This window comes from Marmota flaviventris, chromosome 12 (genome assembly GCF_047511675.1).
Source record: "Marmota flaviventris isolate mMarFla1 chromosome 12, mMarFla1.hap1, whole genome shotgun sequence".
NCBI classification, from domain to species: Eukaryota; Metazoa; Chordata; class Mammalia; order Rodentia; family Sciuridae; genus Marmota; species Marmota flaviventris.
The window spans coordinates 100,283,473-100,302,595 of record NC_092509.1 but is presented as its reverse complement, the minus strand read 5'-3'; the positions used below and the strand labels follow the sequence as shown (position 1 = coordinate 100,302,595).

Here is a 19,123-nt window from a genome sequence, read left to right as displayed (position 1 = left end):
ATGAGATATTAGGTCTTAGCCTTGGCAATTGGGAGCATATTGATATTACTCAAGATGTAGAATAGAGGTGAAGATGTAGGACTGTGCCTGAGCTGGATTGAAAAGGGGAGGTGGCTGAGGCCCAGAATGGGGGAAAGCACCTTTATCCTTTGGATCTGGAATATCCCCTCAAAGGCTCACATGTAAAAGCAAGGGCCCTGTTATAGTTTGGATATGAGGTGTCCTCCCAAAGGCTCCTGTGTCAATGCAGGCGTGTTCAGAGGTGAAATGATTGGATTGTGAGAGTTGAAACCTAATCAGTCCATCCTAGGTTGATTGCACTGACTGGGTGGTAACTGTAGGCAGGTGGGGTGTGGCTGGAGGAGGTTGGTCACTTGGGGTGTGCCCTGTGAAGGTGCATCTTCCCTGTGACTGTGTGCATCCTCTCTCCCTCTCTGCTTCCTGACCCCATTGTGAGCTGAGCAGCTTTCTCCTCTTGGGCCCTTCCCCTGTGATATTCTGCCTCACCCTTGGGCCAAAGTAATGGAGTCAGAGATTTATGAACTAAGACCTCTGATACCGTGAGACCCAAATAAAATTTTCTTGCTCTAAGTTGTTCTTGTCAGGTGTTTTGGTCACAGAAACAAAAAGCTTACTAAAACTGTCCCCAGTGCTACAAAATTCTGAATTGGGGGTTTAGGCAATGATTGGATTGTAGGGCTATAACCTCATTGGTGGATTAATTCATTTGATGGATTAATAATTTGAATGAACTATTTTGTTGGGAACTCTAGGAAGTTGGGGCATGGCTGGAGGAAGTAGCTCACTGGAGGTGTGTTCTTGGGGGCTGTATCTGTCTCTGCCCCTCTCCCTCTCCCCCTCTCTCTCCCTCCCTCCCTCCCTCTCTTTTCTTTTTTCTTCCTGGCTACTGTGAGTTGAACAGCTTTCCTCTGCCATACCCTTATGCCATGATGTTTCTGCAGTGGAGCTGTCCATCGATGAACTGAGACTCAAAATAAATCATTCCTCTTTTAAGATGTTCTTGTCAAATAATTTGGTCACAGCAGCAAAAAACTGACACAGAACTTTTTTTTTTGCAAATTTCTAAAAAATATGGAATATAGGTTGAATAAAAAAGCACAGTCAAAGGGAAACTTTCAAGGATAGGGAGAATGAATGGTTCTCTTCGATTGTGTCAGGTTGGTTTCTTCAGAGTGAGCTCTGAGGCAGAGTTGAGCATGCAGGGTAATTGTAAAGGAGGGACCTAGGAATCAACATCTAGGGGAAGGAAGGAAAAGAACCGTGAGCTGTGAATGGGTGAAAAAAGAAGGTGAGCAAGCTCAGCTACCCCTCCTAGAACGAATATAGAGGACCACAAAGGACTAGGCAGGAGTAAGTGGGAAAATGCTGCTTGCCATAAGATCCTTACATTATTCATAGGATAGTAATGTCATTTGAATGTATATTAGAATAAGTTGGAGATATATTATAATCTCTAGAATAATCACAAAAAGTACACATAAAAACAAATAGCTGTAGGCAAGAAATCCAAAGAGGGGATTAAATGGAATAATAAAATAACTCGATTCAACCAAAATAAGGCAGGAAAAGAGCCAAAAATCAACAGCAGATGGATCCGAGAGAACACGAGTACTTAGATGGCAGACTTAAGCCCAACCATATCATTAATTCTATTAAATGTAAATTGTCTGAGGATGCCACAGAACAGGCAGAGATTGTCAGATTATATAAAATAAAAAAAACAATTAATGCTGTCTACAAAAAGTGCACTTTAAATATTAAAGTCATGCTGATTGAAAGTAAAAGGGTAGAAAATGATGTACCATGTAAACTCTAAGCCCAAGAAAGTTCACGTGGTTTAGTAATATCTGACAAAATAGAGTTCAAAACTGAGCAGCCAGAGAGATAAAGAGGGAAATTTAATAACGATACATAGTCAATTTATCAGGACATAATAATCTTGTTATTAAAGGAAGCACTTAAAAACAGAACTTCAAAATAGATGAATTTAAAATTGAGAGAACTGATGGAAAAACAGCCAAATTCATAATCATAGCTGGAATTTATCATCCATTTTCTAGTAAATGATAAGACAAGAACACAAAAGAAAATCATGAGAGATGTGTCAGGTTTCAATATCACCATACAATGTTTTGGCTTCATTGACATTACAGAAATACTCTAATGAACAACTGTGGCAGGTGAATATTACATTTCCCAACACCGGACATATGCTGGATCATAAAACAAGTCTCAATAAATTCATAGTGATTGAAATCATATAGATCTTGGTGTTTGATAATGTTTTCTTCTAAATTATACAATAATTGTGCCCATAATTTTGACATATAGAGCTTTCAGTATCATTTGGTTACAAGTATGTTGTAAAAACTCATCATTTCTTTTTAATACAGTGGAGGGGGTAGAGAGAGAGGAGGGGAGGGGAGGGGAGAGGTGGGGAGGGGGGATGGTGGAGGATGGGAAAGGCAGCGGAGCACAACAGACACTAGTATGGCAATATGTAAATCAATGGATGTGTAACTGATGTGATTCTGCAATCTGTGTATGGGGTGAAGGTGGGAGTTCATAACCCACTTGAATCAAAGTGAGGAATATGATATGTCAAGAAATTTGTAATGTTTTGAACAACCAACAATAAAAAATTAAAAAAAAAAATTGCATGTGTTTAGCTGGGTGCGATGGCACATGCCTGTAATTCCAGTGGCTCTGGGATTGACTGAAGGATCACAAGTTCAAAGCCAGCCTCAGCAACGGCTAGGCACTAAGCAACTCAGTAAGACCCTGTCTCTAAATAAAATACAAACTAGGGCCAGGGATGTGGCTCAGTGGTTGAGTGCCCCAAGTTCAATCTCTGGTACCCCCCGCCAAAAAAAAATTGCATGTATTTACAGTATGTACTTGATACGTATATATGAGTATACACTGTGAAATGATTACCACAATCAAACTTTTATAAGTGAGTTCTAACACTGGATTAAAGATGAGGATATCTAGTTATACTTCAATTTCAAATAAACAGTGCATGATATTTTAGTATAAATATCTATCAATACTATATTATTTACTATGTAAGTAGAATATCTTCATGTAATATTTGTGCAAAGTAATATTAAAAATCCATTGTTTATCAGATATTCGAATTGAAGTGAACATTCTGTTTTTTGATTTGTTTTTACTAAGCCTAGAACTCTTCTAATTTTTCTTTAGTCAGTCAGATGCTAATCACTTATTCAGCAATGACCACAAATGTCTCAGGAATTATCCAGATTTTATTGTTTAGCAAAAGAGAAACAGTCACATGTGGAAGGCAGTTAGTAGTCCAATCATTACTTTGGATTTTTTTTTAAGATAGGTGAAAATACCCTCTTTTAGAGAAACTTATCTAACAATATTAGTTATTTGAACTTTCAGTCTCCTATAGAAAGGGAACAACAAACTAAAAAGTGGTTTCAAAACTGGAAGAAAATGTGCATTTTAAAAACAATACTGCAAACTCTGCTTTTTACCATGAACTGGTCAAGTAACCTTATATAATTTAGGTAATTTCTCTGGGTTTGAGTTTTCTTTAAGTTTCTTTCAAATGTGTGTTTAGACTGGATGATTCCTTCCAGGTCTGCATTTAAACTTACCCTTGATAGTGAATTTTTAAGAGAAACTAATAAATGAATATGATAAATAACAGTCATCGACTACTAACTGCTAAGGGAAAGGGTGATGCTATTAAGCGATTTAAAGCCTGTTACTTCACAATGTCATTCCCAAAAAGCTTGTTGGAAGTATAGGGTCTCAGCTCTACTCACGCAGGATCTGCATGCTAACAAGATCCTCAGTGAGGTGTGTGTATGTTCACTGTGCAATGCACTACTTCTAGGGATGGTTTTCTTAGCATTCAGTGAAATAATTGATTTTCAAATGCTCCCAAACTCCCTCTAATTCATCAAGAGAAAATTCAGTTGAGTACAGAATTCTCTGTTTAAAAGGGCAGAAAATTTTCTTAGGTATATTAGAATTTTTTCTATATGCATGATTGAAATTTCTAAAAAAGTTCTCGTGCTTTGAAGATTTTTCAAAGAAAAATATTCTGTTGTTCTGAACATTGACATTTTTGGATACCTGCCTTCCCTGGGAATCTTGCAAAAGCAAAGAGATGACTACATGTATGTGATTTTCACATACATCAAAACCTAGCCTAGTACACTCCAAAAGTCAATGTCACCATGGCTGAATAGTTTATTCCCCAAGGGTAAAGCTCTGGTTTCCCCTTTCCTATTTGATTGCTACTAATCTCATTCTTCATTGATTTTACATGGAAGCTTTTGCCAATCCCAAACATGGCAGTTTCACAGCTATTCACTAGTCCTGTTCTGTGAATCCTCGGGATAGAATATTCTTCATGCAGGAAGGACACTTGCTTCACCCAGCAATGCTCTCATTCCTCCCTCACTTATGCATTCTTGTCCCAAGAAGACCTTCTCCAGTTGTTTTCCATAGCATTATTTTTTCTCAATTTCAGGCTTGTTCTTAAATGGGGTTTCCCCAGAATTCAGTATCTGAATGAAGATTTGCATGCAGAATTCCCCTGAGATCAACATCTGTGGGTGCTGAGGTAGCCTTTCAGAGTTGTCTTACCCTGTCGACCGCCGCCACTACTACCAAAAGACATCTTCTTTCATTAGACTTGACTGCCCCCCCCACACACCCACTCCAGGAAAATGCAATGACCTTGAATATGGAGGTCATTTTCCAGAAAAAGACTTTGCTGTGACCTGAGTGGCACGAAAGAAGGGGTGGGGTGTATCACATCAGACCATCCACTTGGTCCTCTCCCCTTCTGACCCTCTTTTGAGTCCCAGAAACTTCTAACAGAGTCTCTGTAGATTTAGTATTGGTGTCTAAAATCATGGTTTGCTCTTAGAAGGAATTGAGGCAATCATCAGATTTGATCCAAGCCTCTTAACTGGCAAATAACACATTTTTTAATGTGTACCCCTGGACAGTGAGTGCAGGCCTTAACAATGGGAACCTCTTCGTTCCACAAAATAAGGTTGGTGTCATTTTGCTGCTCATGATATTTATAGCCTTATCTGAACCATGAAAGAAAAATGCAGGAAATCATCTGGGCTTTGATCAATTCAGAGAGGCAGGGCTTAGACATGGGGAGGAAGTAGTCAAAACTCCCCATGCCATTTGACACATCCCCCATATAAATACAGCCAAGATGACATGAAGACAAGAAGTTGGTTGCCTCTCAGCCTTTTTCCCTCAATTAGATTTGGACTTTAGGGAAGAGCCTTTGAAACTCTGGGAGTCAGTCTTCACATTGTCAAAATTTCTGAATTCCACACAGTTGACAATATTATTAGGTCATGCTGGGCACAGTAATTCTAGTGGCTCAAGAGGCTGAGACAGGAGAATCATGAGTTCAAAGCCCAGCCTCAGCAATAGAAAGGTGCTAAGCAACTCAGTGAGACCCTGTCTCTAAATAAAATACAAAATAGGGTTGGGGATGTGGCTCAGTGGTTGAGTGCCCCCTGAGTTCAATTCCCAGTATCCCCAAATATATATTATTAGATTGAGACATGAATTTGGCAATATTTTATATCCTTCCACCTATCAAAAAAGCATTTAATGTTTTAACCAAGAGTACAGGTATTCTTAATCTGATTTCTGGAGACCCTAATTGAACCACAAATGCCTTTTAAAGTTATCTCTCAGCTCCCTAAAACTGTATAAAGCTGTTAGCTAAGTGTCTACATGATTTCATTTTGGGGGAAAGAGAGAGGTCTCAAAGGTCAACACATTTTCTAAGGAATCTATGCTGTCCTGCTCACCTCAAATTAAGAACAGTGGTGCAGTCAGAAGAATGCGAACCTTAAAATGGGAAAACCAAGTTTCTTCCTTCCCCTCTAGCATTTGCCCTGGAAAAAAAAAAAAAAAACTTCTTTTTGAGAATCTTTGTTTTCACTTCTATAATACAACCTTTTTATCCTGAGGATAAAAATGCTCAACTCAGAATAAACCCTCATGAGCCTCAGGAGCCGGTGGGGGCTCCGGCAAAGCACGGTCTGTAAAGGGAAGTCAGGCCGCCTGTTCTCTGCTGGCCCAGGGCCTTGCTTTCCCTCTGGAATCAGGAAGTGCCACAGAAGAGTAAAAATGGAAAAGCACAGGAAAACAGCAACCCAGTCACTAACCAAAAGCATTTTAAAACCTCAGTGAGGATTCTTTTCAAGTTTGTGGTGTGCTTTTAGGGTCTGCTATCCAGTGACCACCACAAAGGGTGACCTGGAAGTTGACATGCTTGACTTGGGAGCATATCAAGTGTATCGGTGCCCAGCAGGCAGCCTGGCGAAGGATTTCTTAAGCCCAAACCGTTCAGCATTAGAGAGATACTCTTTCAACCTTACCCTTCTCCAGTGGCCAGTGGTCAGATGGCGTGGTTAATTTGCAGTCTTTGAATGAAAAAGCAACTTAGTGTGTGGGGCTGGCTTTCCCCACTATCAGTGTCTTTCTCTCTCTCTGTGGTAGATCTGTCTGTCCATCACCAAGTTCATCATATCTAATATCTTTTTCTTTCTCTATAATATGTATCTATCCATCCACCCATCTCTTATCTTTCTATAATTTATCTCTATTTCTACATAAACTATCTAGATCTACCTAATTTTCTCTTTATCTAGTCTATTTCTCTATCTCCTTAGAAACTATCTTTTCCTATATATATCATCTATATCTACCTATCTATATCTGTCATCCATCACTGTCATCTTTCTGCTCTGTGTTTTCTCTTTGTTTCAAAATACATTGTGACAGGTTTACTGAGTTGATTTCACTGACAATCTCTCTATCTTGGAACAATTTCTTATACTTTAGAACTGTTCGCTTTTCTGAGAGACCTTATCTCCTTCCTGATATGTATTTATGCATTTTCTTCCCTGTAAGAGACATGATCAAATCAATTTTATATTGCCTATGTAACCTATGGTGTAGTCTCCTTGTTAGAACAAATATTGAAATGTGAAAGATAAAACTAGCAATGCTTTTGACTTTCTAGCATTCTGGATCTTTCACATACCTGGTCTGAACACTCCCTGTTGTACTTCATGTGAACTTGGTCCTGGAGGGGATAGCTATGCAGAATCACACATTAAATGTGATCAGAGGATGTCACCCTTGCAGTGGCAGAGGTGATATGGAGGTAGAATAGTAGTGCTTTCTGTTGCCAATTGTTCTACTCCTGCTACTACTTGTCTTTCATGTCTAAGAATGTAAAATTCACTATTTCACACAAAGTGAAAATACTCCAGGCTACTAACATATTCAAATAGTTGTGACTTGACTCTTTAAATATCTTTAAATAAAGAATATACTTCTAATTTTCTAATTCCACTGTCAATTCTGGAAGTTTTTATGTCTCTAAGCACAGCAAACTAGAAATTTTCTAAATTTCTCTAATTAACAGAATCATATATAAAATGTATTTTATATATTCCATTTATAAAATAGAGATACATAATATACTAAGAACTTCAAATATTGACAGTTTCTATGAAACCAGAACCTGAAGTTCACATTTCACATTTCCACAGTCCACATTTCTACAAGTGGTAACTGAACAAAGCAGAAATAAAACTTTTTAACTTATACATTCAGAAAAGTATAATTCTCTATATTTCAAAACATGAAAATGTTTAATTTTAAAATATTGTCCTTTCACCTTTTCTTTTTACAACGCAAACTAGGTGAAAAACATTGTATAAAAATCATCTAACACTAGACCTTACTATGCCATAGGCATGCCTCCCTTGCTCTCACACAGTTTCATCTAGTCTTTGTAGTAACCTGTCAAATAGGTAGTCTCTTTCTCAGTTGTGGGGAAACAAAGGAACCTCAGGCTCATACAGGAGAGATGGATCACTCAGATTTATCCAGGTAGTAGAGATTAATCCAAGAGCCACATACAGGTCTTCTGCCTGGCCAGCTCCCTCTGGTCGGTAGCTTTGCTTCATTCCTCTTTCCTCTGCTTGGACCGGTGATTCACGTATGTGCAGATTCAGGCTAGTCTGTGCTTGGAGATGCCAATTGTTGTGTGAAAGAATTTACAGTTTCTTGTGCTTCTAGTTGCTGCTGCAGGGCATACTTGGGGTAAGAACGAACTGCAGTTTTCTTTCCTATGTCACTGAGGGAGGAAATATCCAAGACTCAGCATCCCATAACTTGATCAAACTCTTGTCCTTCCGCTTTGTGTAGCCTGACATGCCTCGGCTTGCATGTGCTTTGGAGGTCCCACCTGTGGTTTTCCTACTTAAGCCTCTTCTCACAAACCATGGCACAGAGACATTGCAGCCTCTGAGTTTCAAGGGTGTGGTATTCAAAAAGCCTTAGAACACAGGGGCGCATTGCTAGGAGATGCAACAGGGGTTGGAAGCTTTGGGCACAGGCTCTCAGGACAGAGATGCTCACAACATGAGACCTGCCTCTGCTAACTAGTTTCAGTGGGTGGCATTTATTTGGGGCCCAACAGAGGCTGGGAAGACTGAGCTCTCCTGTTCCTGTTGAGGCCGCCCCCTCTTTAGGTCTGAGGCCTATTGAGGGAGACCCACCAGGTACTTGTTTGGATTCGGTCTGTTCCTGGCTCAGGAAATGACCCAGAACTTTCTTCTAGTGCTCAGGTCTCTTTTGTGGTATATGAGAAGGAAGAGGTTATGGGAGTTCCCAGGAGGCTTTGATGTCATTTGCTGTTGGAGTGGAGAGCATTGCCCTGGGCTCCTGGTTTCCTTCGGGTGCTTTCATGTCTAGCCCTCACTCAGACAGGGACAGAGGACTTCCTATTGGACCCTATAACCTATGGGTCTGGATGCTTCTGAAGTTATGAAGGAATATTTATTACTTCAAAGAAGGGAAATAAAAAGAGTATAAAAAGAGTGTGTGGCTGGTCTTTCCCTCGAGGAGGAGAGGAAGAAGGGAGAACTGTGCTGTCTTGACCACTGCAAATCATAAAACCACTCTGATTAAGCCAGCAGTGCAAATGGACACTAAAAACACATTGCCAAGACTCAGGGGACACCAGTCTGTGGACGAGAGGGAATTCTCATTAAAGTGGAAAATGTGTTTTACTCTTCTGCTCCCCACTTTGGAGGAGGTCCCTGCCATTAGAAGCAGTGTCCTGTTTTCACACTGAAAACAAATTTCCTGAGTACCTGATAAAAAGCCAAAGAGATGCATACAGAATTTCATTAAAATCCTTGTTCTATTAATATAACATCCATGTGACACCAGGGAAAAATGGCACTATTCTCTACAGAAATCAGGGGAAACACGCAGATATAGAAAACAAAACAAAAGTAGAATTGTTGCATCAAGAAAGTCCCTTGGGGAAAGTAAGCACTGAACTCCTAGGAGAGGCCTGTGGAAAGGCTCTATTCCATCCTCGAACCTCTAAGATGTTTACCTTTCTATTAAAAGATTCTCAGAGACAAAATTTTCATAGTTTACTTTGAAAGTCTGTTATAGTATTAATCGACCTAACCATCTAGGAATAGTCCTTATAAATTATAACAAAGTAGTTCTATGTCTCAGCGTGGGTTTATTTTCCAGGCAGGGACAGGGTGGATGAGCATGGGACACCAGGACAATTGCATAAAAATAAGGAGTTTGTCAGGCTTTAATCTCAGAACCAATCGCCTGCAGAAACCTCCTTCTGTGTCATAGTTCACATGGTGACTTACAGGTTCTGAGAAACATTGGTGGTGGGAGGGAGGGATAGAGAGGGAGATGGGGAAGGATAGCAAGGTGTGGCCGTGCAGCACACACGGTAGTTCAGAGCCAGTTGGCTTGCTAACTTGGATATTGGCTCAGTGATCTCCTGGTCTACTTCTCTCACTTTCCTGAAAAGGAGAAATTTAGGGCTCCGTGGAGTTTATTATCTCCAGCAAGCTTGTCTTTGAGTGATCTTTTTGGGAAATTTAAAGAATGATGGGTCTAAGTAAAAAAGAAACAGTTATGGTAAACAGTTCCAGAAAAAGGTAGATAGGATGCTTGGTAGCTGAAAATTATCTTCTTTCCATTCTCTTCTTGACTTTGGGTGTGACCTTGGATGCTCTTCTGTGCCTACTCTATATTTTTCCCATTTGTAAAGGAGAAGAAATCTCTTACTTTATAAATGGTGAACCATCTGAGAAGAAAAGAGATGACACAGCACATGCCTTGATTGCCACAGAAATAATGACTCGTCCATATATGTGCTTATGCCCAGGTCTGTTTCAATAGACCAGGAGTTGCCGCGGCAATTTTCATTTTCTTGACGTCTGATGGCCTGGCCCCTGGGGAGCATCAGCGGCCAACAGTGACCCTCTACCTGACTGATGTCAGTGGAAGCAACCACTTTCTTGGTGAGTCTGAGAATAGTCCATTTAGAGCCACTAGAGAATGATCCATTGACCCAGGAGTTGGCTTGATGTCTATCTCCAAGGTTGTTCAGGAGCGCGCCTGCCTCACACAGCTATGGAGAGGATGGAACAGACATAGGTGTGGAAAGACAGTGCTGGCTGAATGGCTGGAGGGATTATTTCTCATCTCCTTATTTCTCTTCAGGAACCTATGAACTGTCGTGCCAGCATAACCCACTGGTTGTCAATGTGAGCCATCACACAAATGTACTCTCCCACCATACCACGTCCATGCTGCTGAACTTCTCATCCCCACTGGTGGGCATCTCCGCAGTGGCTCTAAGGACATCCTCCCACATCAGTCCTTCAGTTCCTGATAACTGCATGGCAGAGCATGAGGGGCAGAATCAGGGACAGAGGTACCAAGTCCCCTTTCTTCCTTTGTCCTCTTTTTCCTGTGGCTATGAAGTACTGCTACCATTTAGGTGCACAGTGTTGTGTACACAGTGGCTGCTTGATATTAATATCCTAAAATTTAGGATTTAGAAACTACTAAAAAGTCCCCAGGAACTTTTTAGAATAATTTGTAGAAGGTACATATGGGTTTTAAATTTTTCTGTTCTTTTCTTAGCTGAGCTTAATTTTTGTATAAATATTTAACATCTTTACAAGGTCTTAACATCTTTTTTTACATATAAAACCACTAACTTCAAATCAACATTGTTATAAACTGCCAAAAATTCTTTGCCAAAAACTCAATGTTCCCTAAGCAATGTATATTGTTCCACTTGCTCCCACCTGGACAGTGTAGACAGCAAGTTTAACAACTACTAGCTGAAGCATGTCACACAATTATTTAGTATTACCTATGGGGGGAAAAAAGAATATATTCATGTGTCTGTCTGTGGACATCTGTGATCGTCACCCTCTACACATACAAGGGTCACTGAATTCTAGTAGTAGCTTGTAGGAGACTACTTCACAGCACTGGCCTGCCCAAGATCAGGGGTAGGGAGTATACATACAACAGTCTACACTGCGATTGGGGTTGACTCATCCCATCAGTCATCGGAAGGGAACTGAAGGTAGCAGGGTTCATCCCCTCAGAAGAACCCGGTTGTGAGAAGAATGGGGAATAGGCAGCACAAGAGTATCTTGATTATGTATTGCTCGGAGGCAAGTTCTATCAAAATTTAGTGGTCTAGCATACACATGTTATCTCCCAGTTTCTGGGGGTGAGGAATCTAGATGCAGCTCATCTGGGTGCCCCTCGCTTGGGGTCTCTGATGACGCTGCAGTCAAGCTGCTAGCCAAGTCTTGCTGCTCCCTGGAGGGGCACTGGAGAATTCACTCCCAAGCTCTCGTGTGGAGCTCTTGGTAGGCCTCAGAAGATCCCCACCCATGGTCCCTCACATAGGTGTTGGCAGTTGGCATTATCACTCAGCTGTGGCTCAGTTCCTTGTCATGTGGGCCTCTCCATAAGCTGTCCAGTGTCTGAGGCTTGAAAGCAAATGATCCAAGGGAAAAAGTAAGCCCCAGAGGGTGAATGCATGATAGACTGCCCAGAAGGGAAGCCACAGTCTTTTTATAACATGAGATTGGAATTGACAGCTCATTACTTCTGGCATATTCTATTCATTACAAATGAGTCAATGAGTCTATCCCATACTCAAGGGAAAGGGTTTTCACAATGCACAAATCACTGAGGACCACCTTAGAGGCTATCTATCATGTGCAGTATTAGTAGTTTGTGTTAGTTGAACACTTACTATGTGCCAAGTATTGTTCTAAGTACTGGGAGAGAAACAGTACGGGACAGAGCCTGGATACTGGGCATTGTAACATCATCTGGTTCATCTGCAACTTGTAAGTTTTCTTAGTGAGAAAACACCTTTAAACATTCACACAAAAATGTCGACTATTAAAATAGCATTGCTTATTAGAGTTATTGCCTCTTTCTCATGTGATTTCAAATTACTTTCTCTACTGGCTTTACCTCTGGCCTTGAGCCATGCAGAATGTCTTTCGGGTCCCTGAAGTATGTGTTCTTGATGAGCTTCGCACACAATGTTCCCACTTTCTGGAATGCCTTCCAGTCCTCCTTCACTGCAGCTCCTCAGGTTCACCTTCTGGGAAGTTTTGGCAACTCCCTGTTTCCATAGGACATAATATATAACCCCAACTCTACAAAAGTGGCTGTCACATTGGGTGGTCGCTATTATTTACTTCTTGTTCTTTCCCGTTAGCCTATGAGCTCCCTATCGTGGGAGTTCTGTTTAGTATCTCTCGGTGATTAGAAGAGGGCCTGGCACATAGTAGGTACCAGAAACTGTGTGTTCCATGATAGTTGCTGATTTTAAATGCTCTGTGGAACAGAATGGAGCAAGCAAAGTAGAAGACACAGCTGTAGACATGAAGGACAAGAATCCCCCTCAGCATCACAGCTGTGAAATGTCAACAAAGACATTGATTAATTGTGATCATTGCTGTTAGTTCTTCACTTATTTTCATGTGGCACTGTGGGAAAATAAGTTTTATATGCATGCATGCAAACCAGTGGAAATAGAATATGATTCTCCAGTTTACACTGAGAGTATCTGGAATGCGTAAGTATTTCCAAACCACATATGACAGACAGGAGCCATGCAAATTGGCTTTTCCCTCTCAGCCAGCAGATGAGTGCAATATAGTGAATTTTTATACACAAGAAACCTAATAAATCTCATATATTTTGTCATTTAAAGTTTGACTCCTTATGTACTTTTGAAAAACAGAAGTCTTTTTGTAGCTTTGTATCAATTAGTTTTAAATGTAGGTATGCCATAATATGAAACTCTCAAAATTTGCACACGGCTACCTCTTTTTTACCCCATGACCTGAATTTCATTAGTAATTCCATGGGTAGGGAAGATGCCTGGGTATAGAAGATGTGTTGTTTACTTTGTATTTAATTATTAGTGACTGTTGCTCTGTCCCTACTTTAACATTGCATCTTTAACCAACCTGACTGACCCACAGAATCTCAATGGCGTGCCAATAAACATAGGTCTGGCTCTTCAGTGACGGTCATATCTTTGCCTTGGACAAAGTAATTTCTCCCTTCCCATTTAGATACTAACACTACAGAAAAATTCTTAGCTAAACCAAAATCCAACCTGGCCATGAGAATATCTGTGAGGGTTTCCTCCTAATTGCAAAAATGTATTAAATTAAGAAACATTGTTGGAACCAAAGCATATACTTGTGTTCTGAAAAAAAGAAAAGTCAAGAAAGGAATAGAGAGATACGGAAAGAAGAGAGGGAAATAAGTCATTCCTTCTTCATTTCCTTGCCCCTTTGGCTGTTTTGATTTTTAGGTGAACAGTGGGATCATTTATTTAGATGGGCAGTCTGAGTTGCAGCCAAGTCCAAGGAGAAGCAGACCAAGACATTAGGGTATGATCATTTTGAATCTGTCGTCTCTACCAGGCATCCATGTCAGAAAATCCACCAACAACTGCTCTCTGTGATTCTGGGTGAGACAGAATCTGGGATGGATACGATTAAGAATTAAGGCCTTAGAAGTAGATTAGATCATGTGGAGATTTGGAAGGAATGAAGGGGAAAGGACGAAAGGAGAAAGGGAAGGAGGGAAGGAAGGGAGAACCCCTTTGGTTCTGATGTGTCTTGGTCTTGTTACCCACTTTGTTGGGATAGTTGTCCAGTTTATGGTCTACTCCACTGACCATGAATCCCATGAATTTCGAAAATCAAACTTGGTGTTTCTGATTTTGGCTCTTATGCTCAAGAAGAACTCAAATCATTCTTACTCACCTGCCATTTCCAGCCGTACCCACTTTGGGGAAAGATCCTGCACAATCTGCATACTGTTAGCACCAGACAGACTTTTAAATATCTCGGATGAGTTCTTTGAGAAGTGGAAACCATCTTTTTTGTTAGTGTATTGGGATTTGGAGCGCTTCTGATAAAGAATCCAGGCCACTAGTGTGTTAATTTACTTACAGGAGTGGATTGGTTTGCAGATAATCAGGACTCTTCATTTTCTACTTTAGAAATTTACAAGGTCAAATCTAGAAGAACTGACCAATAGGAAATTGCTGATGGATATGAGGCGTCTCCTACAATGGGATTTTGTTCTTCCAGTCACATGAATACTTTGGAAAAACTGATGGTTACTCCTCTGACCTGTCTTATGGCATGTTCACAGGGTCCCCAGTGCTGGGTTGCTGGAGGTAAAGCCCTTTCCAGGTCCTGGCTGACGACAGTGGCTGAAATGTCTGTGATTACTCTTCTCCTTACAACATTTACACTTTCCCTTCTGTTTACCCAGATTTCTCTAAGTGCAAACATCATGCTTCTTTCAAATTTTCCTTGCATTTCAAACAGCTTTTGTTTTTTCTAATTTGATGTAACACAGTTAGGTGTAAAACTTTTTGCGATGGTTGGTCTTTATTAGGATCCTACTTCTTGCCAAACCTTTTGCCTCCTTAAATGCTTTTGGCTTTGAATTCTACTGTGTCTGGAATGAAAATGTCCATCTCTGCTTTCCCTCTGTTTGTATTTGTTTGATGAATATTTGCCTTTCTTTTATTTTCAACCTTTCTTTATCTTCACTGCCAATGAGCCCGGGGCACATTGCTTCACTGCACTGTTTAGAGAGATAGTAGCAGTGTGTAAAACTAATCCACAACTTTATTCTGAAAATTTATCTCATGAGCCCTAAGCGTCCTTTAGGGCTCTATAACACTGTTGCCTTTGGGATGTTTATCTCCCAGGATGCAATGGCTTTTGTCAGTGGCTGCACACCCCCACTCTCCCTCTCCCTGCCTCACCAAGACCGTTATCCTTTGTGACCTGAAGTTTTGAAACGAGTAAAGGGAGGGTGATGAGAATAATGGATAGAGAACAGATCTCAGACAATAAAAAGCAGTTCTCGGTGTTCTGTTCTTTACAGCCGCCAGGGAATGAAGAAAGAATGACTTGTTTACCTCTCTTAGTAAGGAGGAGAGTGTAGGAGAAAGAAGCAAAGGTACGCCTTCTTTCCTTTAGAGGAATCCATTCTTGGTTTCTCCCCTTCAGAAAACAAATGTATGCTTTAGTGTCCAATGATGTTTCTGAGTTTTACTCTAATAAATTTTGCAATGAAGAAGACATTCTTATAGATTCTAGCTCTCAAGTTTGGTTTTGGGTATTGATAAGAGTTTCATATTTTTCAATTTTGCTGATCTTTGAGTAGGAAACAGAAGTTATTGTATTATTCTGAGGTTAACTGAAAACAACACACCTGGAGTTGTAGAACATTCTAGCATCAAGAGGGAGCAGCACCAATGGCAGTTTCCATGCTTTCCCCCTCTTTATTTATTTTTTAGTCATCCTCCTTTTAGAAGGGGTGCCAGTTATTCATCAATCTATTGACTCTCAGCTCCAAATCTACCCCTATCACCCGCCTTGCAATGCCAGAGCTGAGTTTTGCTAGTGTTTATCCTTTGCCAACCAGGGCCATATTTCTTAAGCATGCTTTGAGTATGAGAGGAAGTGGCTCTCTTCCTGGCTTCTTCTTTTTGTGTGTGTGTGCTGCTTCTCTTTTGCTGTGGTGACGTGTTCAGCCAGTGGTGCACATGACACCTACAGCTGAGCTCCACGGCCACTTAGGCTTCCAAGGCATTTGTTTTGGTTGACTTTTCTTCAAAATCAACCAAAGATCATGGCTGGATCTATTGTGATGTCACTGTGTGCCATAGATTATTAGCATCCCATGACCCATCAACAAGGAACTCAGTACTGTACTTAAGCCTAAAGCCACAGCCAAACTGATCCCCAAATCCCATCTCTGTGAATGTCTCCTGCCACCATTTCAGGACACAATAATTAGAATAGGAAAGGTTTAATATAGTTAATAACTAGCAACAGGGGATTAACTCCTAAGGGGTAAAGAAAACTTTAAAGAATAGAGGAATAGTTGGAAAAGGAAACAATCTTAACTTTAGAAGATTAGAAGAGTATCAAAGGAAAGAACAAACATGGAAGAGGCTCTCCATTCCAAGATGGAATTTAGTTCTTGTTGGAGAGGGTATGTGGCACAGTGGATGTAGAGAAGTCTGCTGGGTTTCTGCAGGATGGAGCTGGCAGTCAGGAAACCACCCAGTGGGCTGCAGCTGAAAGCTCATTACAAAGCTGCATTGTGGGAAACTATTGGAACTTGCTAAGCAAGAAAACTGCCATTAGGATGTAGCTAAAACTTTCTGGGAGGCACATGGAGCACTGATAAAACTTGAGGAGAAGGTACCCACAGGGGTCCACTGAGACTTGTTAGGGAGACAGTGGCTGCTGGTGGAACTTGTAGAATGTGCAGGGTATACTGTGCCTTATTAGGTGGTAAACACCACTGGCTACTCCCCTACAGGACTGCAGGTTGGGTGCTGTGGAAGGGAGGGGTGGAAAGCCTCATAGGTATGAAGAGAGGAACTTTTGCATCAACAATGTCTCTCCAGTGCTGGCTCCCAAGTAAACTCCATGCTGGCTGTCAATAGAAACGTTAGCATGGTTTGTCTCTAGTGTTACAGAGTAGGGCAGTGAGGTGTGGATTTGGAACTGAGCAGCAAGAAGTTGATAACTGGCAGACAGTCTTGTCAAATAGCCAAGAAGGAAATCCTCTTTCATCTGCCTTTTGTTCAAGATAGGATTTCCTTTAAGTTCCTGGGCTTAATATTAAGATTATTTAAAAATATAACTTCTAAATAGATTGAGCTAATTAGAAATGCATATTTTCTTCTTTTAATGTTTTGAACTTATTGTAAGTCCAAGACAAAGTATAAATATATTGGCTTACTTAGTATAAGTACACATTTTGATTGAGATGGAAAACAAGTAATGGATACTCATAAAAGTATAGCAAGTACTGAGGTTTGCCTTCAACTATAGCTTATTAAGGCCCAAAATTGAATAGGATATTAATCTTTTAAAATGAATATCCATGTGGAAACATGAGTTCTTTCTTCTATCTCTTGCCTACCCCCACCTATATACTCATGTTTTGATTCTTTTTATCATGGTAGATAATTGAGAATTGATATTCGTAACAATTTAGGTCTAATACGGATAGATAGATGGGTTCTCATGTTTCATAAACATTGCTATATTTTACTTCAAGTCAAAGAAAGCCTTCTTTAATTTCAAGTAACTTTCTGAGAAGTTTAATGTAAATTAAACCATGAAACTAATTATTCTCCAGGTGTGGTGGTGCACACCTGCAATCCCAGTGGCTCAGGAGACTGAGGCAGGAGGATGGCAAGTTCAAAGCCAGCCTCAGCAACAGCAAGGCACTAAGCAACTCCGTGAAACCCTGTCTCTAAATAAAATACTAAATAGGGCTAGATATGTATGTAGCTCAGTGGTTGAGTGTCCCTGAGTCCATTCCCCAGTGCTCACCACCAAAAAAACCTAATTATTCTATATGGTGTGTGTGTTTGCCACTGTGTATAGAAAGAGATAGACTCATCATCTAAAAAACTTTTAATTGCCACAATATGACAGGAATCATTTCCCTTTGAGGAAACTGAAACTTACAGTGCACAAATTTGCCTTAGTTGAGATTAGCAAAACCAAAGCTAGAATCCTCTTCATTTGTTCCTAGAAGGAAAAGCTTCCTCTCAAACAATGGCAAACTCTTAGAAATATATTCATATCTACTACCATCCAAGAAATCCTACTGCTGCCTCAACTATATCAGGATTGGTGTAACAAGAGTTTAACTGGCCCTAGAATAATTAAGAGCACCTGTATTTTGGATACATTGAAGTAACAGATGTTATTTTGAGGAAATGGTGAAAGGCAGATAAAGGCAGTGTGTGAAGCTGGTAAGGTGGAAGGATTCAGTGGAGGGGGTTACAAGGGATGGAATTGTAAAGATACTTTGGACTTTGAGGCAAGTTTAGGAAATGTATAACCCATACCAGGATAATTTCATAGGCAGAATCCAAGGGCTTGGGGTCATTAGGAAAAGAGGTTTTACCCAGCTCCTATGTGGTCTTAACCCAGACAAAAAGAATCTTTTTTTTTTTTTAAGGAAGAGAAAAAAAAATAGTCTGCTTTGAGATAATAAGTGCAAGCAACCCAGAAAGAGGAAACCCCAAGTTTGAATACCTGGTTTATGGGTGTGTCAGCTTTCTATTGCTGAGTAGCACTGTTACCACAGTTACCAGCTTAAACCAACACATTTATAATCTCACTGTTTCTGAGTCCAGAGGTCTTGGCAAGGCTTGACTGGGTCCTCTGTGAGGTCACAATAAGGTGTCAGCCAGAATTAAATTCTTATCTGCAGGCTTGACTGGGGAGGTCTACTTCCAAGTTCACAGAGTTGTTGTTATTGCTTCTGAAAGAACTCCCCCATTGCCAACATCTCCCATCCAAACTTGTTACAACTGATGGACCTGCATGGACACCTAAGTCACCCTAAGTCAATGGTTTACGTTAGAGTTGACACTTGGTATTGTACATTATATGGGCATGGACACAGGTATAGTGGTATATGTATGCTATCGTAAAATCATACAGAGCATTTCACTGCCCTGAAAATCCTCTGTGCTCTGCCTATTCACCTTGACCACTATCCTCACTGCCACCCCAATTCCTTGGCAACTGCCCATCTTTTTATTGTTTCCATATTTTGCCTTTTCCAGAATGTTGTGATGTTGGATTCACAGAGCATGTGGCCTTTG

General features: G+C 40.5%; 1 protein-coding gene across 1 annotated transcript in view; it reads left to right on the top strand.

The window, feature by feature from the left end:
• Positions 1 to 19,123, top strand: part of Pappa2 (pappalysin 2) — a 243,875-nt gene that overhangs the window by 142,486 nt on the left and 82,266 nt on the right. The window contains exons 12-13 of the mRNA XM_027935059.2: positions 10,274 to 10,409; positions 10,612 to 10,825. Coding sequence (XP_027790860.2) covers positions 10,274 to 10,409; positions 10,612 to 10,825 — 350 coding nt within the window. The remainder of the gene's footprint in view (positions 1 to 10,273; positions 10,410 to 10,611; positions 10,826 to 19,123) is intronic.